Genomic DNA, 25,766 nt, shown 5'->3' with positions numbered 1-25,766 from the left:
TAGCACCGGGGATAAAGGATCCCCCTGTCGTAGGCCGCGTGTTGAATGAAAGAAGCCAACATGCTCTCCGTTCACAAGGACCGAGAATCAATAGTTTGAGAAAGCATTCACCACCAAGTCAATCCAGCGTTGTGGAATCCCTTCAGTCGCAAGACTTGACAAAGAACTCCCAACTGCAGCAATCATAGGTTGGCTATACCAAGCTTAGAGATCATATTCACCTCCGGTCGTCGAGACTCCAACGAGTGAACCAACTCTTGTGCGAAAAGGACATTATCACTCAACAATCGATGGGGATAACACCTTCGGCAAAACACGCCTAAGCCTGATGGTCATCACCTTCATGCAGATCTTATTCGTAATATTACACAAACTTATGGGTCGGTACTCAGTCTAGGAAGCTGGGCTGACAGTCTTTGATATGAGTGAGATGGTAGTCGCAATGAAACTCTTTGGCATCGCTATGCTATGGAAAAACTCAGTCACTACACAAAAAACATCCCCTGAAACGAGATCCCAACATGTGTGATAGAAAATTACCCCAAATCCATTTGGCTCTGCAACACTCTCTGGCTTAATACAGAAAACCGCCTCCAGAACCTCATCCATCATTGGCATGGCGCGCATGAAACACCTATCCTCATCTGTCAGGCCATCCTCTAAGCAATCTCGATCCATCTCTTTAGGAACCACTGGTCTATTAAAAGGAGCTGCTCAAAGAAAGAGACCGCCGTCCTCTTAATTATTTTCAAATCAATTAAAATTTTCCCCTCATGTTGTATCTCAAATATTGTACCGCAAAACCTCCTCTTGTTCACCAAAGAGTGGAAATATTTCGTGTTTCACTCCCCATCTTTAACCCATTTGATGCATGCCTCTTGTTTTCCAAAAGCCTCCTATTGGATCAACCCGCAAACCAATGCTGTCGAGCACCGACTACGCTCCACGAGTGTACGATCACAAAGATCAAGATCATATGCTTCATCAGCCGCCTTGAGATCTCACTCCGCCACTGCAACCCTATCAAACACATTCCCAAAGACTGTCTTGTTCCATTCCTTCAGACAGTGCTTCAGGCGGGTTAGTTTGTGCTGAAGCCAAACCATACCTCTCCTGATCATCGAGTATTGCCAATTCCGATGAACAACCTCATGAAATTGCGAGTGTGTGATCCACATATTCTGAAATAGAAAAGAGAACACCTTTTGCGTCACACTAGTCTCCACAACAACCAACAATCCACGATGATCTGATTTGGAGAGCTCAAGATGAGTAACCTATATTTTCGGGAATACATCCATCCAGCTATCCGTTACTAGGACTCGATCCAAATATTGTCGCTACGGCTACTATACTAGGTGTAAAGGCTCCCACTAAAATCGGCATCCGTAAGGGCACAATCCGCAATACCATCATAAAATTTGACATTGCGATACTACTCGAGGTAGCGCTCCCCGTTCATCTAGGCAGAAGACATTATTAAAGTCCCCTCCCACAATCCAAGACGAAGAGCCTATAGAAATCGTCTAGAGGGCATCCCAAACACAACGTTGCTCACCACATCACATTTAGCATATACCACTGTCACATACAACGGTCTTGGCCACTTATTTGATTCCAACCGAAGGTGCAGAAACTGCTCATGAGCTAGCAAGATTCGACACTGCACATCCAAACAAAAAAAAAATCATATTTTATTCACACAATTTGAGACCACCTCCAGAAAACCCAGGCGCCTTGCTATAAATCTCCCATGAAGAGATATCATAGGCTCCATAATAGCCAGGAAATTCAGGTGATGATGCTTTCTGACCAGATTCAAAATCCTCTATGTAGGATCATTTCCAATCCCCCGAATATTCCAAAATATGCCTCTTATCGATCAAGGAAGAGTAGACCATACTATATTCCATGTGTCAATCCGATAAGACGGGGAAACCGCCTTCCCACAATTTGGTGAAGCAGAATCTGTAGGCGCGTCTCCCATGGACCGACCTAGTTGGTGGCATGCCAACATCCTAGACACATCCTCGACATCCATTTAAAGACCCCCCCTCTCCTGTTTGGCCCAAGATCTTATTGTCTGTACCTATAGCACAACTAGGCAGCTCACGAGGCATATCTGCTGTCAAGGTCGCTGACGCAGCACATGCTCTTGCCTGCTTAACTTCTGGCCTCGTATCAAATGGACCACCAAACTCCTACACATCAGGCACCATCGTCGGTACCTTCGAAACCACCCTCTCCATCCTACTTAATATGGGTTCTTTGAAGATCATTCCTTAATATAAGTTCCTTAATGATTAGGTTTCAGTTTGTTCTAATTCTAACCGCTTTTTGAATATTTTTGTTCAGATTAGATTTGTGCGAATCTAATTCATTATAAAAAATTATAATATATTTATTATGTAATTGATTGTTCTTTTTAAATTATATATCAATTACATGATAAATGTATCAACTCGCTATGTAATTAGTTCAAATTTTGCGAGATCCAATTTAGGATAGATCAATTTTCTTGTTTGCGAGTATATGCTGAAATTGCAGCATGGTCTTTTTGGTATTTTCTAATAGGATAATCACTCCATCACTTTCGAGGTTTGATTTAATTACATGTAAATTTACTGTGATTTGAAAAATTACATCTAACATTGCTTCCATCTAACAAATAGGTCCTTTTATTAGTGAAAATTTACTAGATCTGGTGATATTAACAAAAAAATTGACTAAAAATTGATATTTTCCCTCGATTGACTTATTACTTACTTATTGTAAGTCAACTATTTTTTTTTTCTGAAGTGGTTGTGTTTTATAAAATTTCATTATTTTTTGAAATTTATCGGACATGGGACGATGGGGGCTATCCATGGCTGATTTAGGGAGCGCCAGTAAACCTTTTCCTTCCACTACCATGAGGGCTTGAGTGATGCGGACAGTTAATGAAGATTACACAGAATTTATTTTCTGAAAAGGTAGTTTTTTGTCTCAAAAGTCAGTTCAAGGTTTTTAGGTGGAGGCCTCCTCCTTTGTTTCCTTCCTTTTCTCCCCACAACTTTCTCTTTTGGAGGCTTGGGCATCCTCCATGTTGATATATTTTGCGTCACGAGCTAAGAGAGTGTCAAACTTGAAAACAAGGTTTTTCGTCCAAAGACTTAAAGTGGTCCCCATCCAAGAGTCCTTGGGAGAAGGCACTGACTTTAACCTCCTGGGGAGCGGAGGGCACCTCCAGTGCGGCCACATTGAATCTTTGCAAGTATTCCTTCAAAGCCTCGCCTTCCTTCTATCGTACAAAAAAGAGACTTAACTGAGTCTTCCAAAGCTTTTTGCTACTAGCGAACTGGTGCAAAAAAAGGGATCGAAACTCCTAGAAGTTTCCTATCGCCTCGGCGAGCAATTGATTGAATCATTGTTGGGCCACCCTGGCGAAGGTGATGTCGACAACACGACATTTAATCCTGTTTGTGTATCGATGTAAAAGAGTTGCATTCTCAAAGAATGAGAGATGTTCCTGGGGTCAATGGTACCATCGTATTCAGTGATAGTTCTGGTACAAAAGTTCATTGGGTGCTCTTCCACCATCATCTCCTCTATGAACGGGACTCCATATTGTTCTTCCAAGGGAGTCTTTACGATCTAATATTGGACGTCTTGGAGACATTTCTACAAACACTCCAAACGAGCAAGCTATTAGGGTGCAATCTCCTAATCGGCTTGTGAGGGAAGTCCTTGGCCTCCTACCATTGGGGGCACAGGGATTGGGAGGCCCCTCTCGCTTTCTTCTTCTGGGGCGTCCACGTCAGAGGGCGTTGCTGTACGGGATGGGGCCAGCATCGGTATTTCTTCTCGAAGCTGTAAACATTTGTTGGATGGTCCCTAGGAGTGTTAGGGATAATTCCCAAGAGGAAGTGTCGGAGGAGGTACTGCGACGTGGAGGCTCAACTATTGGATCAGTAGGTCTTGGGGGTGCTAGAGCCGACAACCCACTGGCTGGAGCCAGGGACATCCCTATCACGACCTGCAGGGCCTAGTTGGTACCAACTGCCTCCACAACCTTCTTTATGGTGTGTTGCTAGGCATTTGTATTGTTACTCACGTCTTGAACTCTGCGTTCCCACAAACGACACCAATTGATGTATGCAAAAATAGCACGAGTCTAACGATCTTAGACTATAGTCTAGGATTTGGAAAATGTGTACGATCCTGCGAAAGAGACCTGAAAAACAACACGTTAGCACTCCGACGACCAAGTTAGTATTGGGTTTAAGAAGAAATAAGGTAAAAAAGTAAATAAACATAGTAAGAGATCGAGATATGATGGTCAAATTATAAGAAAGATGTGCAGGTTCACGAGAAGACGTTTGATGAGTGTTGATAAGAGTGCTTAGAAAGTTCAGGAACTGTCCCCCACCTAGAAAACCAAACCTATATATATAGGGGATATTCCTGTCTGCTAGGGCTCTATCTTTTCACCTTCATCTTCAAGGGGAAGGGTTAGGATGGTTGGATAAGCAGAAAATCGCCCTTATCCACTATTGAACTCGTCTACAGTGAGTATCCTATTGTCGAGGGAGACCCCTCATTGGCAGGGAATCTCAATCTCTAGGAAATCCCTATCGCCAAGGAGTCTTGGGCTCTAGGAAAACCTTCCATGTTTTGAACTGCATCTTTAGAGCTGACGTGGTCTGATGTGGCGGTCAACTCGTAAGCCAGCTGTAGACCATGTGAAGATTACCAAGTGTAGGCCTTTGGGCTGGTCATTCTTGTTAGATCGTGTTTATGGGTCGAGTCCAGGGGTGCCATGGCCCTTCATCCTCCATCCAAGGCTACTAGGCCTCTTAGGATATTAGGGCCAGCATATTGAGCGGCCCAGGCCTTGTTGCTATTCTTCGGCTGGGCCTTCTTAGGCCATGTGCATCACTATAATTGTAATTGTAATTCATCTACACAACTCATCATTTGCAAAATTTATACAAAAACCCCTAAATTAATTATGTTAATACCCCTGGAAAGGTGTTTTTATAAGCTTATAAAAATTAAAAAGTATTTATATAATTATACATAACCTTAAAAAAAACACCAATGTAATTCACCCTTAATATGATCATCATGAATCAACCACACCATATCTAAAATTTAAAGTTTTCGCAATAACCAACACCTCTTGTATTATCGAATAGAATAGGAGAACGATAAGAGGTGCATGGAATATGTTCTCCAGCAAAGGAAAATGCTCGACTCCAACTACTATTAGCTAGCATTATATCATTAGTTGGTCTCAGGTTCATCTTCCACAAACCATCTGTTCACTCGTTTTTGAGCAATCGATACCTGCAAGCGGCCGAAACCAAGAAGAAGAGTTTCAGGGATAATTTGCCATTTTAGTTCTCAAATAAAGTGACTTATACAGTTTTAGTTCTCAAATAATTTGAGAATGCAATATTCGTCCTCAAATTATTAGTTTTATGGCGTTTTTAGTCATTCCGACACTAAAATTAACGAAAATTTCATTTGAAGAAAAAAGATAGTCACTTTCATTTTGTAGTAGTTTTCAAATTTTTGTCCAACTATAACTTTCCTTTTATTAATTTTGTCTTTATTTTTTATTTATTTTCTACTCTATGGATAAAATAAATATGTAAAAGTCAATATTATAAAGGCAATAAAATAAATATGATAAATTAAGTCAATATTTTACGTTACACATATATTGCACATATTGCATTATAAAAAAAATAAATGATTTATAATGTTTTGTTGAGATTATATAAAAATTTATTGCTGATTTTTTCCCCTATCTTGAAACTTGGGAAAATTTTGGAAAAATTGGTGTATTCGAGCTAAGCTAGGAAAATACAACAAAATAGGAGGAAAATAGCTCTTTTTCCCCCTTCAAATAAAACTTTCGGAACATCAATGATTCTATTAATGGAAAATTAAAACATGAAAAAAACAACAATTTGAGAACCAAAACTGCAATATCAAGTTGTTTGAGAACCAGCGGTATAAGTGTCTTTGTTTGAAAACCAAATAATATTTATCCCAAAATATCATCAAGTTAATCCACTTATAATTCCATGGAAAAACTGGACAACATATGTATTTTTTTTGACATAGCAGACAACATATATATGCCTGTTAGTGAAGGCGCGTACCTGTTTCTCCCAGTCCGTTCTGCAAGTTATGATGACAAGTACAATAGTTTGAACGAGTACGCCGATGAGCATTCCGATCCAAACACCCTACAAGAATACTTTGTCACTGGAGAGATACAGAAAATTTTGCATGGGAATTATAAAAGCCTAGCACATGACAAGGTGGAATTAGATACTTCAATATTGGGATGATTTCGATTTGAGTTCCGTAAGTTAGTCACTAAAATATTTGGTATTCTATGTTCTGAAATCATCAATTTTGGTTCCTAAATTCTTTTAAAATAATCAAAGTCGGTTCTCTCTGTAGTTGACCGTCTATGACGTGTGGTCTCTCTATTAGTTTAAATCATTAACTAGTGGAGAGGATTGACTTTCATCATTTTAATAAAACTTAAGGATTTTGGGACATTGGATATTAAAATTGATTTAATAACTAACTCTGCGGATGGAAATTAAAATTATCTCACCAGAAACTAGATAAATTAACGAAAACCCTTGAATTTTTCTATTAATTTGGTCTGAAAACGGTGAATATGTTACGAGGAGGATTGAGAAACTCACTTCGACTCGTAGATTGTACACATATCCAAGTAGAATACCAATCGGAACCCCTATTAAGTAATACGATCCGATATTAACATAAGCAACAGTACTCTGCCATCCGGATCCGATTGCAACACCTGTAAAAACACGAACAATGAAAATTATTGGTTTATATGTGGATCGAAATCCTTTGCATTTTGTCATTGTTAAACATATGTTATTCAATATTTCGTGATATGCTCCAAATATACTCGTAAATCAGATTACTGCTAGGTTCATATATAAAAACATCCCCAGTTCTTTCCAAAATCCTAATTAACTCTTTGATATTGTAGTTAAAATTACAAGTACACCTTCCTCGGGCGACCCTAAAATACATTATACTAACACCTCCTAAGGGGGTGTACTTGTAATTTTGCATCGGACAGGATATTTGTATATTTGAACCTAACTTTAAATTGCATCCACGAAATTTATCCTAAAAAAGATCATATTCAAAGAAAAGATAAGACCACATTGTCTATTGAGGGGGTGTTATGTCTATAATATTTTCAGGGGAAAAATGCAAGCAACCCCCTTGTAATATGGTAAATGAGTAAATTACCCCTTATGAAAAAATAAATAGTGATTTACCTCCCTATATTTATTATAATACAATAATTTACCCCCCTATGGTTTCTAAAATGAAGCAATTTACCTCCCTGTATAAGGAGATAAATTGCTTCATTTTAAAGAGTACAAAGGGGTAAATTATTATATTATTTTCATAGGGGGTAATGTGTTCATTTTCAATATCATCGGGAGAGAAGTTGCTATTCACCCTATTTCCAGAGAAGAGTAAAATGGAATTAACCAATATGATAGCTTACCAGAAAGAACGGGTTGAACACTGTTGAGGAGTATGGAGAAAGCCAAGAGAGGCGATAAGCGACCAACTGATGAAGCCACATCGTTGTTTTCTGTGAATAGATAAGCTATACGCTCCCGAAATAACAAAAAGAACACAAACAACACAAATCCTATGCCGAATGATGTTACCACGATCGTCGTGATTGAAAACTTTGCAGCTTTAGAGTTACCACTTCCGAGCTCATTAGCTATTCGAACACTATAAGGAATATGCGCATGAAACAAAGAACCGGGGAGTTAAAATGGAGCAGGAACGATATGACTCTCAACTTGCCCAATTGAAAACTGACTGTATGTAGAAAGTACCTAGCAGCAGCCATGAAACCAAGAGATATCATCATCTCCCAGCCGTTAATGTTGAGGCTAGCAAACGAAGAACACACGGAATTGAGTAAAGGATTTAATGCAATTTAGTCCATGTCATATTTTAAATGAGCAAATTATTTTATTATAAAAAAAAGAAATATGTTTACCATATGGACAGGGCATCAATAGCCACCTCTGCATTTTTCATGTTTCCTGTCAGTAGAACCAGTACTGTATTGTACCAAACTTCAAGACTGCAAAACAAAGCCAAATATGTTGAACAAAAATTGTAACACTATTTTTGGTTTGATGAATGTTATCTGGAAATAGAGAGAGAAAAATAAAGATAAATAAATATGTGTTAGAGATAGTATTTATGTTTGGATTTGGTCTTGGAGATAATATAAAATAAGTATGGTATGATTGATGTTGTTTAGTGAGTGTTCATTGTCAAATTATGTCTCTTTTATATATATTTATATATATGTATGAGTATGTATATAATATTTTCTAGTCATAGGGCCTATAATTAGTATTGACTTATTTGGACTAAAAACAAAAGAGGCACTGTTTCGAAATATATCAAAATATCATCAAAACTTATAAAACAAATTAAGGCAAGCATTTACTATGTTTTGACCCATGTCCGAGATAGGTCAAAAATGAAACCAAACACTATGTAAAATTTAGTGGCCTACCCCAGAAAAATAAAAATAAAGTAAAAGTTGGTTTCTCTGGTAGGAAACTATCAAGTGCGAGATGTCTTATGTATATGCATAATTTTTAAAAAAATATATTAAAATAAAATATTTATATAAATTTTATTATTAGTTTTTGTAAGGTAAAACAGTATTTAAAAATATATATTAAGATAACAAATTAATTTCAATATTTTGATTTAAAAAATGAGAAACAAAGATAATAAATAAGAAAAATAAAAAATTGCATGAAAAAATAACTACCAAGAAGTAACTATGAAATACCATGATCAATGGAGAAGTTAAAAAATAATTAATTAATTTAAAATTTTAAAAATAAATGATAGACCAAAATTAAGTGAGATATAAAAAAGGTGCTCTCATTAAAATATAGTATAAATAATGGGGAAATAGTATTTTTTGTCTCATAATTTTTTGTTAGCACAATTTCCGTCCCATTGGTCATTGTCTTCTTAGTGTAATGATCTCAAAACTTACGTAAAATATCACTTTTGGTCCTTCAATCAGATTTTATCAGTAATGCAAGTGTTAAGCAAGTGGTTGTTAACTCTTTGACCACTTTTAGCGGCATGCTTAATACTTTCAATCTCATTAATTACGAGATTCTCATTAATAATTTTTAAAGTTACAAATTTTACTTAGTTCGTCAAATTCTGTGACTATTTTAGACAACAACCATGTGTTTGTTACCTGTCATTTTCATCAAATTAGTTATAGAATGACGAAAGGACTAAAAGTGAGAGTTTTTGTAACTTATAAGACCATAATGAGAATCTCATAACCAATAAAACAAAAGTGTATTGGTTCTAAATATAGAACGAAAAGGCAATTTCCCCTAAAAATGTATAGCTAGAGTTGAAACGTGCAAAAAAAAAAATCTATACCTTATTATTGAGTGAGAGCACTACTTCGGTATGGTAATTTATATATTTTTTAAGCGAAAAATACAAGCAACCCCCTTGTGATATCGCAAATGGGCAAATTACTCCCTTATGTAAAAATAAATAGCAATTTACCTCCTTGTATTTTTTAAAATATAACAATTTAACCCCTTATGATTTTTAAAATGAAGCAATTTACCTCCCTATACAGGGAGGTAAATTGCTTCATTTTAAAAAGTAAAGGAGGGTAAATTGCTATATTTTTTTCATAAAGGGGTAACATGCTCATTTTCAATATCATAGGGGTAAATTGCTATTCACTCTATTTTCTAATATTTAATTTAATTTGTTAACTTCTTATCCTCCCATTTTTCTACACCACAAACCACTATTCTAAACCCCCACATTGGTCAGTCTTTTCACTTTGCACAAACTTTTATAACTTTGTTTTTTATTTGTTTTAATTTGAATATTTTTAATTTCTTTAGTTAAAACATGTTTTTAAAATATAAATTACTTTTATAAAATTTATTTAATAATGCACACACACACTTGTAACTATTAAAGTTTAAGACAAATAAACATAGTACTAATTGGGAAGTAGCCTAACCAGAGCATTGCACCAGCAGACAATGAAAGCTTGAAGATCGGCCAAAGATCCTTGAAAGCTAACGTTGTAAAGCCTCGCCATGTTTCCGGACAACCTCCGGAAGTAACAAATATAACCTGACCGACGTTAGGAAGCCAGAAGGCTAGAACGGTGGATATCATGGCTCCTGAGACCCCAAGCTTGTACTTCACCGTTAACAACCACGACAGGAACACATGAATTGACAATGCAATTGCAGCCAAATACGCGATGATCATGTTCTTGCTCTGAGCTTGAAGGTACATTTGGCAAGTATATGAGACAATGAAGGAGTATATCACTGGAATGAGCCACAATGCCATGGTTCCTGCCATCTCTGCGATTTCGTCTTCTTGCCCTATAGCCTTTAGAATAGGAGTTGTGAAGATGAATATCGGCAGAAGCACAGTGGACGCTATAACCGAAACGAGCCATGAGCGTTGCAGATATATCCCGAGCATGTGGTACTGCCTTGCACCGTAGGCCTGCCCGCATAGAGTTTCCAGTCCGTTGGCCATTCCCAACTGCATGTATTTCAGTGAAAGGCAATTGAATGTCAGATGCACTATTCATATATACACTTTTATGAGCTAGTTGGATTTAATGATTAATTTGATCAAATTCTTATCCAGTTCACTTTCACTATGTCACTTACTACACGGAAACAACACACGACGTACAACCACCTGATGTCAAATGTCGTCTAACGTTGTCTAACTTGCTACCAAATTAGTAATGATATAAGTTGCGAAATAATAAGATATTGATCCTAATGCATTTTTCTATGGGTAAATTATTGGAATAGGTAATAGGCAAGACAAATTGTTTTTCCGCAACGTGCAAAACATCAATAATTCTTGGAATGAGATCAATTCAGAGTAAAAACAGTTTTTGTAAGCAAGAATAGCCAAAGGAGCCATTACAGAGGAAATACAAAAAATTCTTGAGGAGATACAAAGTGACAAAGAAGACTCTCCATCGCCTATCAACTTTGGAGATGAAAATGAAGATGATTGTTTTGGAATATTTAGTCCAATTCCATAAAAATTGATGATAATGTAATAATGATGTAATGATGAAGTAAAAAAAATTCAAAAATTCAGCTTTTGCACCCACTAGCTGCATTGTTGAGGCTTGAATGACAACTACAATCAGCAAAATCACTCAAGTGCATGAAGAAAAGAAGGATCATCCGCTTTTATAATGGAAGCAATTGTAGAAAAAAAACTCAACTCAGTTTGAGATCGTTTCTTGCTTCTTATGAATTTATCCATAATGTTAAATCTTCATACTTTGCTCTTTCGGACCAGACAACAATTCATCGCGGCACAAAAATGTCAAGTAAGCCGACTTATTAAGGTGACGAAGTCCGATTCACAAATTATGAATTTCTTTATATGAATATATTCAAGAGTTGCATGGCTCTGGTATCACAAACCAAGAATAATCTGAATATAACAACCATTGTTAAAATCATGTAAGGATATATAAAGATCTTAACAATAATGATTAGAACAATTATATAACAAATTAAATAACAATTATATAAATAGAAATTCTAACAAGAATAATATATGAAGTAGGAATTAAAGACAATTATAGTTGAAAGAAAACTTACTGGATATCTCCTGGATATATCAAAATGAAGTTGGCTATTCTTTTATTATAAAGGCACAATCCTGGAGGACATCTAGCACACCCATTATTTTCTTCTGGATTAGATTCTTGGGACTCTTCTTCTGAATAAGTATATCCTTTATCTGGTTGGACTTGATATGATTGTTCTTCTACATTGGGATTTTCATATTTTATTTTAAATATTTTTTAAATCTTCCTCATCTAAGATATTTAACAATTTGATTCGTTAGGTTTTCTTCTAGACTTAATTTATGAATTCTTTGTCCTACAACTACTGGCATAATGACCAGGCTTTTGACACTTATGGCAGATAGTGGAGTTAGGGACTTTTGAGTTTTTTTTTTTTTTTTCTTTTCTTTTGAAGACTTATACCTATGGTGATGTTTTGTTTTTGAAGAGGATGAGTGTACTTTTAGAAATTCAAATTGTTTATACTCATTTCCTAGTTCTTCTCTGGTTGTGAGGTTTTGTTTCTTCAATTGAGCTTTCAAAGTAAAATCATTACACAATTATAATGCTATCAGGTTAACATGATTTATAATTTCTCCATTAGAAGGTGATGAAATATTTTCATATTTTTTTAATTTTTTTACGGATTTTTTCTGCAAAGAATTATGGTAAATCTGAAATAAATTTTTCTTTCCAAAAATAACTATCAGCATCACTCCTCTCATAAATTTTTTATCGAAAAACATCTTTACATTGACGAAAATCATGGAGTTATCTACATTTAAGATTTTGTAAAATTTTTGTATTTCTTTCTTGGTTTTTTTGTTTTTTTGGGATTTCCAATAAAATGAATGATAATAGTATATACAAATATTCAGCAGAAATAGATCTTCCTTCTTTATTAATAATATTACCTTTTATATCTCTTTTAACACAAAAGAATTTGGGTTTTTGCTTTAGGTGTTATGGTGTTATCCCACCATCCTCTTAGTTGACCATTAAATCCTGGAATAAGATTTTTTGCAGCACCTTCATCTATGAGACCTGCTCTTTCTTTGTAGATATTGAGACCATTACCATTTGTTTACATAGACAAAAAATTTGATATTTAGATAAAGTATCTAAATTCCACTCGTATATTGAATTTCCATTAAAGAACAAAAAATTTTGGATCTCTTCAACTTTTAGATCAGGGGGCGTTGGTTTATAGTAATTCTTCTAAGGTTGTAAATGTTGGATAGGGTAAATTGAATTTGGAATTTGTTCATTATCAGAAGTTTTAGGATTTTGCTCAATAGCATTAATAACTTTGTCTTTTACGTAAATCTCTTAATCTTTCTGGAATATCTAAAATAATAGATTTTTCTAAATTTAATTTAGGTATATAATCATAAATTTGGAAAGAAAGATTTTCAGCAGTAATATGAAGGATTGGATCTTTAGATGTAATTATGAAAGAAGAAAGTTTCATATCTCTTTTCATATACCTAAAGTAAATTAAGAAAAATCTATTCTTTTAGGATTAAGAGATTTAGGAAGATAAAGTTATTAGTACAATTGAGCAAAATTCTGAAGTTTTCTGATAATAAAAAAATTCCAAAATCAATTTTCTCTATCCAAAATTTACAATCCTATAAGAATACTATAAACCAACTCCCACTGATCTAAAAATTGAAGAGATTGAAAATTTTAGGTCCTTTAATGAAAATTCAATATACTAGTGGAATTTAGATACTTTATCTTAATATCAAAATTTTAGTCTACGTAAACATATAATTATGGTATCAAATATCTATAAAGAAAGATCAGGTCTCACAGATATAGACGCTACAAAAAATCTTATTCTAAGATTTATGGTCAACTAAAAGATGGCGGTATAACACGATAACTCCTGAAGCAAAAATCGAAAATTCTTTCAAGTGTTAAAAAAGAGGTACAAAAGGTAATATTATTTATAATGACGAAGGAAGACCTATTTGTGCTGTAATATCTTCTTTAATATATACTATTATTATTCATTTTGTGGGAAATCTCCAAATATACCAAGAAAGAAATACAAAATTTTTATAAAATCTAAAATTTAGAGTACTCCATAATTTCATTAGTAAAGATGTTTTTCTATCAAAAGTTCATGAGAGGAGTGACGCTGATAGTTATTTCTGGAAAGAAAAATTTATTTCAAGTTTATCAAAATCCTTCGAAGAAAAAGTCCCTGAAAAAATTAAAAAAAAAAATGAAAATATTTCATCACTTTCTTATGGAGAATTTATGAATCATATTAATATGGTAGGATTACAATTGTTTAATGATTTTACTTTCAAATGTCAATTGAAGAAACAAAGCCTCACTAATAAAAAAATTTAGAAATTTGGTGTGAACAATTTGAATTTCAAAAAATACACTCGCCCTCTTGAAAAACAAAACATCATAGCACCCATAGGTACAAGTCTTCAAAGAAAATTCCTTCCTCTAAACCCCTTTCTAGGCCTAATTTTCAAAGAAAAGCTTTCCAAGGAAAAAAATACTCAAAAGTCTCTAACTCCATTATTCGCCATATGTGTCAAATGCCTAGTCATTATGTCAGTAGTTGTAGAATGAGATGAAGAATTCATGAATTAAGTCTAGAAGAAGACTAACAAATCAATTGTTTAATGTCTTAAATGAGGAAGATTTTAAAAATATTTGAAATGGAACATGAAAAGCCCAATGTAGAATAATAATTAGGTCAAGTCCAACCAGATGAAGGATATACTTTTTCAGAAGAAAGTCCCAAGAATCTAATCCAGAAGAAAATAATGGGTGTACTGGACGTCCTCCAAGGTTGTGCCTTTGAAATAAATAAATAGCCACCTTGACCAACCAATTTTCTTTACTCTTAATACTTATTGACAAGATTCAAAATCCTGAAGACGAAGAAACTATCATTATAAACTCCAAGAATTAATCTCAAGTCAAATTCCTCAAAAAATGAAAGTCCTCCCAAAGTAGATTTATCAGAAATTATGAATATATTTGATTCCTCCAATTCCAAAGTCTCAATATCCGATTTTAAAACAAGAAGTCGGGCAATTAAAGAGAAAAGTTAAAACTTTGAAAGAAAATTATGACCAATGACAACAAAGGGTTTTTAATTATAAAGTTCCAGAATCAAATTTTCAGGGAAATTCCCAGCAAGGCATCTCCATCTAAAACTTTTGAAGAAGAAGAATCCTTCATCAACTATCTCTAGAATTGCCTATAAAAAATGGTATGGAACAATTAATTTTGTTAAGATTTCAAGTTGACTGCTATTGCATTAATGGATTCAGGTGTAGACTTGAACTGCATTCGAGAAGGGTTAATCCCTACCAAATATTTTGAAAAATTCAAAGAAAAACTTTCAGCTGCTAACTCAGCCAATCTTAAAATCAATTTGCAAACTCTCCAAAGCTCATGTTGTAATGATAAAATTTGTTTCAAAACCAGTTTTGTTCTTGTTAAAGAGACCTTAACACTCCAATAATTTTAGGAAATCCTTTCTTTCAAATGCACTATCCAATAAAAGTTTTGAGGGAATCAGAACCAAGATAACGGGAAAAGAAATTTTATTCCAATTTCAATTTTCTGTAACTCAAAGAGAGATCAAAATTGTCCAAGATACCTTCATATTCTTAGAAAACATTAATAACAAAGAAAAACAAGTTCTCTTCCTAAAAGATGATTTCTCAGAAAAAAAAAAAAAATAGAAGAACAAATCTCTGCTCCTTTCCAGCCGAAGAAAATTCTTGACTTCCAGAATCAAATACAGAGTTAGGTTTGCCTTGAACTACTAAATGCCTTTTCGGAAAGAAAAAAACACATGTCATCACCTTTCCATATGAAAATGATTTTTATGAAAATTAAGTTAAATTCAAAATTAAAAAATAACTACGTATTAAGTAAGAGATTCAGAAAAATTCTATAAATATATATCTAATCTATATGATATATACATAATAGAGTTTTATAGAATTTTATTCTATTATAACTATTTTTTATTTATTATTAAAACAATTTAATCCATAAGTAAGGGTGTGGATGCTTTTACAACGACGAACAATCACTTGTGAATTCATACTTTTAAATATACTAGATTAATTGCACTAGATGAATGATCACTTAACAAACGGCAACAGGCTACGCATGTTTATGCATTGGTGGACTAGTTGAACTTTGATCGAGTTCTCCTGTAGATTACTTTCGATACGTGAGTTAGCAGAAAGAAACAACACAAAACTAACATGATTTATGACGGAAAACCGAAATAAAAAACTCCATGCACTTGTAAGAATATGAGAGTAAAGGACTACATTACCAGTATGCCTTGAGCAAACCTCAAAAAGACGGTGGAGACGAGGGCGAAGGCGGCCAGCTCTTTCGACCCAATATGGCCGATGAACGCCTGGCTAATGACACCAGTTCCGAATGTCGTGAATCGGGTGAATATCGCAGGGGCAGCCACCACCCACATTTTCTTGTTCTCCCTCCATATCTTGTCCTTTAGACTCTCATCCTTATTTGCATGCTCTGCTGCTTCTATGTTCCCCAGCAATTTTACAGTGAATTCCCCCTCCATATTTCTAGACCTTCAGCTCTTTAACTTTGCTGGAACATTTATCCCAAAGTCATGACTGGTTTTAGCATATGCATGCAGGCTTCTTAAATGTTTGTTTTACTTCAACTAGTATTCCAATGTCGTACGGAAGCAATTTACCCATTGTGTTTTAAAAAAAATCAAAGGGAAAAATGCAAGCAACCCCATATGATATCGCAAATGAGCAAATTATCCCTTTATGAAAAAATAAATAGTGATTTACCTTTTTATATTTTTTAAGATACAACAATTTACCCATTATGATTTTTAAAATGATGCAATTTACCTTCTTATAGATTGGGTCATTTTAAAAAGTATATGGGGTAAATTGCTATATTTTTTTCATAGGGGATAATGTGTTTATTTTTAATATCACAGGAGTAGATTGCTATTCACCCAAAAATCAAATAACCCCTGTGATAAATAAATTAACGAAAAAATCCCCAATAGAAAAAGTAAATAGACAAAATACCCCCTTTAGATTGAATTTGTGGTACAAGCGCCCATTTTTAGGTTTTTTTATTTAAACAATTATATTTATACCCTTTATTGTTAACCGTAGGATTTTAATTGGTTAAAATCAACGCTCAAGATTCTATTTCTTTAAGTTGAAAAAAAAATAGGCCTAAATTATATATAAATAAATAAATATATCCAAAAATTATATAATACAAAATATTTTATATAAGATAACTGAAAATTATAAAATTAAATTAAATTTATAATTCAAATTAAATTTAAAATGTAAAAAGAATAAAAAAAAAACTTTGTACCTTCCCCCCACCCACCCCGCCGCCATCATCTTCTTCAGCTTTCGCCGTCGCTGCCATCTTATCCCCTCCCCCTCTCTCCTCGCCTTTCCCATTCTCTCTTCCCCTTTCCCCTTTTCCCTTCCGCCGTGTCCTCTTTCTCTTCCCTCTCAACGCCCGGTCCAGTCGCGCTTTTAAGCCAAAATGCGACTTCTAATGTGAGTCGTCAGATTAGAAGTGAGAAGGAGAGCCGTTGGATCAAGCAAGCGGGGAAGTTTGGTGATGAAGCGAAGACGGCGTCGTTTCAAGCAAATTAGGGTGCAATCGAGGGCAAACTGAAATTGGGAATTCAAAGTCCATCACAACCACCCAATCTGATCAGGCGTGTGACACGTGGACGGCGGAGGATTGACGCGCAGAAGATTGAAGTCTGCTGCTGTCTTTTTGAGGAATTCTGCAAGTTTACTTAGAACCAATGGGAGCTCATGTTCAAGGACAAACAACCCCTTTTTCTGATGGAATTTTAATGTTGATTTCAGCTTTTATTTCTGTTGATTTTGTCTGTTTCATCAGACTTTTGTAAAAAGGGGAGCTCAAGGTTGTAACGGGTTCATTATGAATGAAGTTTAACATTTTCACTCTTCTCATCTTTCATCTTCTTCTTCAGTTTTCTCACCCCCATTTCTGCGCACTTGAGTTCATATCCCAGAATTTAGTTGGTTCATTACAACTTGACATTAGAGCCTACAATCCTTGGAACTAAAAACAAAAAGAAAAAGAAAGAGAAACATGGCTGATGGAACGAGGTTAAAAGAATTACAAGAAGCTCAAAAGAAAACTGAGGTTGTAGTCATGGATGAAAAGGCTAGAAGGCAGGCAAGTGAAGAGGAACTACACAGAAGGATGGATCAAATGGCAGAGGTTCAGGAGGGTCTAGAAGCGTCAGTGTTGAACATAGAGCACAACATGATAACAATGCAATAGCAAATGCAGAGCATGGTGGAGCAATTGCAGATTTACAACAGGAACAAGTCTGTTCTTGGGGAAGGTTTGACAGCCTCTATGGAGAGGGGATCCTCTTCAAGGGCGGCCATGAACACTACCTACAGGCCTGAGGGTACCAACCCTTTAAGACAGGAAGGAGCCACCACCTTCAGACAAGAAACACTATCACCAAGGCAAACAAGTTCTTGTAACGCCTTGAACAAACTGGAATTCCCCTATTTTGATGGTGATAATGCAAGAAGCTCGGCTAGAAGATGCACAAGATACTTTCAAATGATTCGAATCCCTGAGGATCAGAAGGTGTTCATGGCTTCTGTATACATGCAAGGAAGAGCTGAACTATGGTACCAAGGGTACACTGAAAAGAAGGATTTCTAGTCATGGGATGAACTGGTTAAGAGTGTTCTTGAAAGGTTTGAAGACCTTGACTATGAGAGGGTGATGACAGCCTTTAATAAACTTCAGTATGAAACCACAGTTAATGCATACCTAGAAAGGTTTGAGGAACTTAAGGATCAAATGTTGATATTCAACAAAAATCTGGAAGAGGAGTTCTTCAAAATGAAGTTTATCAGTGGGCTTAAGGATGAGATTAAAACACTTGTTTCTACTTGTGACCCCATTTCATTAAACCAAGCGGTGGTTCTTGCCAGAAAACAGGAGTTTGCTGTGAGTGCTATTCTGAAGAAGGCCCAACCCATAAACAGAAACCCTTAACCAAAACCCCCCTACAAACCACCACTCAAAAACCGCCCTCCCAGACGTAACTTTCAACCCAGGAGGCTCTTTACTGAGGCTGAGGTAAGAGCCAAGAAAGAGAAAAATCTATGCTATAGATGCGATGAACCCTTTGTGCCAGGCCACAGATGCAAGTATAAGCAGTTTTATATGCTGCTGGAAGATGAGGAAGCCAAGGAACTTGAAGGGAATGACCCAAAGCAAGTTGAGTTTGAAGAACAGGAGGTGAGGGAACGGGATATAGCTGTCTCATTGCATGCTATGAAGGGACATGCTCACTGCAAAACACTGAAGATGCTTGGCAAGGTAGGAGATAAGGAGATCCTCATCCTCATAGATAGTGGGAGTACTCACTGTTTCCTAGATGAGAAGGTAGCAAGAACCCTCAACTGCAAGATAGAGAGCACTACTCCCATGATGATTAGAGTAGCAGATGGCAGCAAGCTTGCTAGCAAACTAGAATGTGATCAGTTCACATGGGAAATGCAAGGGGAGAAATTCACTCATCCTGTCAGATTGCTCAAGCTAGGAGGATATGATTTGGTTCTTGGATGTGACTGGCTCAGTGGTTATGACCCCGTGGAAATAGATTTCAGTCAATCAAAAATCACTCTCAACCAAGCAGGGAATAAGCTAATTCTATATGCCCTATTGAACGGAACTAAAGACACATCAGTAAGTGCCATGATCAGCTTGATGAGAAAAAGAAGCCATGATATACAGGGATAGTTATACCTCAATCACAAAACTGCACATGAAGAGACAAGGGATAGTCAAGTACTTGAATTATTACATCAGTACAAGGATGTGTTCCAGGAACCAAGATCCTTGCCACTTGAGAGGAGTATTGAGCACTGTATAGAATTATTACCTAATGCAATACCTAAGAAACAACACCCATACAGGTATGCTTATGGACAGAAAACAGAAATTGAGAAGCTTGTAAAGGAGATGCTAGAAAATGGAATCATAAGACCAAGCCAAAGCTCATTTGCCTCTCCTATACTCTTAGTGAAGAAGAAGGATGGTGTGGTGGAGACTGTGTGTGGATTACAGGTATCTTAACAAACTCACTGTGAAACATAAATTTCCTATACCTGTCATAGATGAATTGCTTGATGAGCTTTATGGTGCTAAATTCTTCTCCAAAATTGACTTGAGGTCAGGTTACTTTCAAATAAGAATGAGGAAGGAGGATGTTCCTAAAACAAGTTTCATCACCCACAATGGACACTATGAATTTCTGGTTATGCCTTTTGGCTTATGCAATGCTCCATCCACATTTCAAGCACTCATGAACACAGTGTTTGAACCTTACCTCAGAAAATTTGTCCTTGTGTTCTTTGACGATATTTTAGTATACAGTAAGGACTGGGGAATGCACCTAGTGCATCTCAGGAAGGTGATGGATTTGATGGGGAAGCATCAGTTGTATGCAAAGCAAAGTAAGTGCGATTTTTCCCAGAAGAAGGTGGAGTACTTAGGGCATGTAATCTCTTGGGAGGGGGTTGCAACTGATCCAGGCAAGATTGAAAGCATGGTGAACTGGCCTGTTCCTTCAAATGTTAAGGCACTGAGAGGTTTCCTTGGACTTACTGGTTACTATAAGAGGTTTATCAAAGACTATGGGTCTATCAGCACACCCCTCACAGCACTATTGAAGAAGAATGCTTTTGGATTGAATCAAGAAGCTGATGATGCCTTCAAGCAGCTCAAGAGAGTGATGACTACAGCCCCAGTGTTATCAATGCCTGACTTTTCTAAACCCTTCATTGTAGAGACAGATGCAAGTGGGAAGGGAATTGGTGCTGTATTGATGCAAGAAGGGAAACCCATAGCCTATTTGAGTAAGGCTCTGGCTGCAAGAAACCTGGGGTTATCTACCTATGAGAATGAGTTCCTAGCATTACTTTTGGCAGTAACCAAGTGGAAACATTATCTGTTGGGGAACCATTCTATTATCAAAACAGATCAGAGGAGCTTAAAGCATATCTTAGACCAGAGAGTTGATTCTATGTTGCAACAGAAGTGGGTCACCAAACTCCTAGGCCTCAGCTATGAAGTATAATATAAGAAGGGAAATGAAAATAGAGCTGCTGATGCCTTATCAGGAAGGGATCAAGAGGATGACACTCAACACTCCTATGCCATCTCCACACAGATCCCCATGTGGATGCAAGAGGTGCAAGCAAGTTATGAAGGGAACACTTTGTTCCAAACTGTGATCCAAGCAAAAATCCTAGAACCTCAATCATTTCCTGACTATGCTTATGAAACCGGGCTTCTGAGGAAGAAAGGGAGACTTTGTGTTGGGAGCCATGGTGAAATAAGGCAGAAAATTCTTAAGGCACTCCATGATTCAGCACTTGGGGGACATTCAGGGATTTCTGAAACTTATCAGAGGGCCAAGATGTTGTTTTATTGGCCTACTATGAAGAATGATGTGAATAACTAGGTGCAGGAATGTGAGATTTGTCAGAGGTCAAAACATGAAAACTGCCCCTTCCCTGGATTGGTCATGCATCTCTATGGATTTTGTGGAAGGGCTACCTAATTCTGAGGGCAAGGATTCAATCATGGTTATTGTGGATAGGTTAACCAAGTATTCCCATTTTATTGCCCTCAAACATCCTTACACTCTTGCATCCATTGCAAAGATTTTCTTTGATAATATTTACAAACTCCATGGCTTGCCTGTTAGCATTGTATCTGACAGGGATAAGGTGTTTACTAGTAAGTTTTGGAAGGAGCTATTTACACTCTCAGGGGTATCTTTAGATATGTCCACAGCTTACCACCCACAGAGTGATGGACAAACATAAAGAGTCAACCAATGCCTTGAAAATTATTTGAGGTGTATGTGCCAGCAAAAACCAAAAAAGTGGGCTCAATGGCTGACCTTAGCTGAATTCTGGTTCAACACCAACTTCCACACTAGTCTAAAGGCCACCCCATTTCAGGCATTATATGGTTATCCTCCTCAACAACTCACCATGGGCCCTTATCTACAGAGTCATCACAGTGATGTTGAAGAGCTTATACAGGAAAGAACTAAGGTCTTGCAGCTCCTGACGGAAAATTTGCAGATGGCTCAACACAAGATGAAAACGTATGCTGACAGGAAGAGAACTGAAAGGGAGTTCCAGGTAGGAGATGAGGTTTTCCTGAAGTTGCAACCTCACAAGCAAACATCTGTGACACTTAGGAAGAGATTGAAGCTCTCAGCCAAGTACTATGGTCCCTATAAAATCGTTGAAAAGGTGGGCAAGGTAGCATACAAGCTAGAATTACCTCCTGGTTCAAAAATCCATCCTGTGTTCCATGTATCATTGAAGAAGATTGGTTCTAAATATTTCCCTTCAGACCAGCTGCCAGAATTCGAAGATGAGACTTTCAAAATTTACCCTGCTGCCATCCTAGCTCGAAGACTGATTCCTAGGGACAATGTGGGTGTTCCTCAGGTGCTAATTCAGTGGTCTCATTCATCTCCAGAACAAGCCACTTGGGAGGATTATTACTCTGTTGCAGCAAGATTTCCAAACTTTGATCCTTGAGGTCAAGGCTAAAAAATAGCGGGAAGGAGTGTCGCGCTTTTAAGCCAAAATGCGACTTCTAATGTGAGTCGTCAGATTAGAAGTGAGAAGGAGAGCCGTTGGATCAAGCAAGCGGGGAAGATTGGGGATGATTTTAAAAATTCGAGCGAAGACGGCGTCGTTTCAAGCAAATTAGGGTGCAATTGAGGGCAAACTGAAATTGGGAATTCGAAGTCCATCACAACCACCCAATCTGATCCGGCGTGTGACACGTGGACGGAGTATTGACGCGCAAAAGACTGAAGTCTGCTACTGTCTTTTTAAGGAATTCCGCAAGTTTACTTACAACCAATGGGAGCTCATGTTCAAGGACAAACAGCCTCTTTTTCTGATGGAATTTTAATGTTGATTTCAGCTTTCATTTCTGTTGATTTTGTCTGTTTCATCAGACTTTTGTAAAAAGGGAAGCTCAAGGTTGTAATGGGTTCATTATGAATGAAGTTTAACATTTTCACTCTTCTCATCTTTCATCTTCTTCTTCAGTTTTCCCACCCCCTTTTCTGCGCACTTGAGTTCATATCCCAGAATTTAGTTGGTTCATTACAGGTCCCTTCCGCTCCCCCCCGCTCGCAGCTCGTAGCCTCCCTCCATCGCGTCTTCCCGTCGCCTCCCCCTCCTCCTCGCTCCCTTCTGTCTTTGTATATATATATGTATATATATATATATATGCATGTATATATCTTAATAGTATATATATTACATATATATAATTTTAATTATATGTATTTATATTATATATATATAATTTTTATATGTTATGGATCAACACATGACTTTATTCATGAATTACATGAACATACTTAATAAGAATTCTAATATTAAAAATATTACAAATGAGGAATATGACATACCTCAGAATATTGATCTATTAAATAAATGGACAATTCCAAAATTTGAACCAAGATTAATATCTCAACTAGGAACTTTTGAAAAATTAGGTTTTCAACAAGTAGTAAAAACTACTGAAGAATCTATCTGATTAGATAATGATGAAATGATAATAAGATTATTATCCGAAAAAGATATTAGTCATTATAGACAAACACATAAATTCCTTCATATAGGACTTGTACAAATTGCATTTAAACCTTTAACTTTCGAAGGTTTACCGAAAAGCTTTATTGCAGCCTTAAGAGATGGTAGGAATTTAAATTGAAAACAATCCCTCATGGGTATAATACAATCTAGTTTGGCACATGGACCAGTTTATTTTAATGTATATCCAAATTTACAATTATCTTTATCTGATATTAATATATTAGATGCTTTGACATTAAATGTTAAAACTCATGGTTATGATTATATGCCTGGAACAGAAGTAATATGTATCCGTTATAGAATATATTATAAGCCTTTATTTACATTAAATCCACAATGTAAAAGGATTGATAAATCAAAAAATGAAATTATATTAATTGAAACCAACTTCAGTAATTCAAATATTACTACAAGAAGACCCATTAAATGGGAAGAAATAACTTTTCCAGAAAACTGGATAATTGAACAAGCTGTACCTAAAAGACCACAAATACATGATCATAATAATATTATAGATATTCTTCAAAATAATGAAGGAACTGTGAATATTAAATTTGAAACAAATACGAAATCATTACTATTTCAGAAATGTAACTCGATGAGATCTTACATATCACCTATAGATTATAGGGTAGAGTCTCCTATGCCTTCTAGAGCCTCTACTTCTCAAATAAGAGATTCAGAAATATTCACCCCTGTTACAGAAAAATTATACATTAATAGACAAAATATTGTAAGAGAAGCTAATAATAAAACTCAGGATAATAATGAGTTAGAACCGACTCAAACTGAAGGGAATGATAGTCCCTCATATGCCCTTCAGTTTGAGTCTGTTGACCTTTTTTATATTCCAAGAATGCCTGATATTCAGGATCTTATGTTAAATCCATAGCTATAAGCTTTTGTTTCCTATTCTGAGATATAATCTCAGGTGCTTTGCCTCTACCACCTCTTCCTCTATAAGAGGAAGATCCTCGACCTCGGGAATTCATGCCTGTCATTTATTAAAATATTCCCGACTTAAGAAATCTGGAAGACTATTATCTTCTCCCTTTTTATAAAATATTTCAAAATCAAACGGGGTAAATTGAGCCTGCCATCTTGCAAACATTTGTTTAGTAACATCATGTTTAAAATCCTTTTGAAACATAAATTTGGCTGCTTTGCAATCTGTCATAATCAAAAAATTTTGATTATATAAATCATCTTGAAATTTTGAAACACATTTGACTATAGCTAGAATTTCTTTTGCTATAGTTGCATAATATTTTTGAGAACCATTCCATTTTCCTGAATGGAATCTAACAAGATATACTTGTTTTGTTTCAGGATTTATCTGGGTTAATATTCCTCCAAACCCTATATCAGATGCGTCAGTTTCTATAATCTTTTTCCAATTTGGATTACTTAACATTAAACAAGGAAGTGTTTTAACTTTAGATTTTATTCTTTTAACAGCTTCTGTATGGTCAATTGTCCATGACTTAGGATTCTTTTTTAGTATGTCATATAAGATCGCCGTATCTTCTATTAAATTTTTATAATAAGGAGCAATATAATTTAGACTTCCTAAAAACCTTTATAACTGAGTTTTTTCAGTTATTTCATTTGAAAATTTATCCGCAAAATCAATGCTTCTATTAATAGGAATAATATTTCCTTTTTCAATAATATGACCTAGAATTCTTATTCTTGTCTTAAATAATTCCATTTTTGACTTAGAAATTACTAAACCGTTTTGTATAATTAAACATTTAAATATATTTAAATGTTTAAAATGCATTTCAATAGGTTTTGAATAGACTAATATGTCATCAATGTATACTATTATAAAAGTACTATAAGGAGTAAAAATATCATTCATAATTTTTTGGAATTCAGAAGGAGCATTTTTTAAACCAAATGGCATAACATTCCATTCATAATGTCCAATAGGAACATTAAATGCAGTTTTATATCTATCAGATTTATTAATTTGTATTTGCCAATATCCTGATTTTAAATCAAATTTAGAAAATACTAAACCATCATAAAGTCTATCGAGTAGATCTTTTTTATTAGGAATAGGATGCCTAATCCATTTTAATGCCTTATTAAGGGGTTTATAATTTATAACTAATCTTGGAATTCCTCTTTCAATTTCAGAATGTTTATTAACATAAAAATCAGTACATGACCATGAGGATTGAGAAGGACTTATTAATCCTTTTTGTAAAAGGGATTCAATTTCTTTTTTACATATTTCTAAATATTCAGAATTCATCTGACAAGGCCTCGCCTTAGTAGGTATATTCTTTTCATCAAAA

General features: G+C 35.5%; 1 protein-coding gene across 3 annotated transcripts in view; it reads right to left on the bottom strand.

The window, feature by feature from the left end:
- LOC105162637 (protein DETOXIFICATION 21) overlaps nucleotides 4,982-25,766 on the bottom strand; it is a 35,768-nt gene continuing 14,983 nt past the window's right edge. Inside the window, exons 2-10 of one of the 3 annotated variants that reach the window (XM_011080717.2) lie at nucleotides 24,071-24,155; nucleotides 16,059-16,348; nucleotides 10,121-10,662; nucleotides 8,078-8,164; nucleotides 7,911-7,967; nucleotides 7,565-7,803; nucleotides 6,714-6,832; nucleotides 6,153-6,239; nucleotides 4,982-5,328 (exon numbers count right to left, since the gene is read on the bottom strand). In XM_011080717.2, coding sequence (XP_011079019.1) covers nucleotides 5,266-5,328; nucleotides 6,153-6,239; nucleotides 6,714-6,832; nucleotides 7,565-7,803; nucleotides 7,911-7,967; nucleotides 8,078-8,164; nucleotides 10,121-10,662; nucleotides 16,059-16,319 — 1,455 coding nt within the window. In that variant the 5' untranslated portion in view covers nucleotides 16,320-16,348; nucleotides 24,071-24,155 and the 3' untranslated portion in view covers nucleotides 4,982-5,265. The remainder of the gene's footprint in view (nucleotides 5,329-6,152; nucleotides 6,240-6,713; nucleotides 6,833-7,564; nucleotides 7,804-7,910; nucleotides 7,968-8,077; nucleotides 8,165-10,120; nucleotides 10,663-16,058; nucleotides 16,349-24,070; nucleotides 24,156-25,766) is intronic. The other 2 variants (XM_011080718.2, XM_011080716.2) reach the window with 2 other exon arrangements.

Source organism: Sesamum indicum, linkage group LG5 (genome assembly GCF_000512975.1).
Source record: "Sesamum indicum cultivar Zhongzhi No. 13 linkage group LG5, S_indicum_v1.0, whole genome shotgun sequence".
NCBI lineage: Eukaryota > Viridiplantae > Streptophyta > Magnoliopsida > Lamiales > Pedaliaceae > Sesamum > Sesamum indicum.
This window is presented reverse-complemented; position numbering and strand designations above follow the sequence as displayed.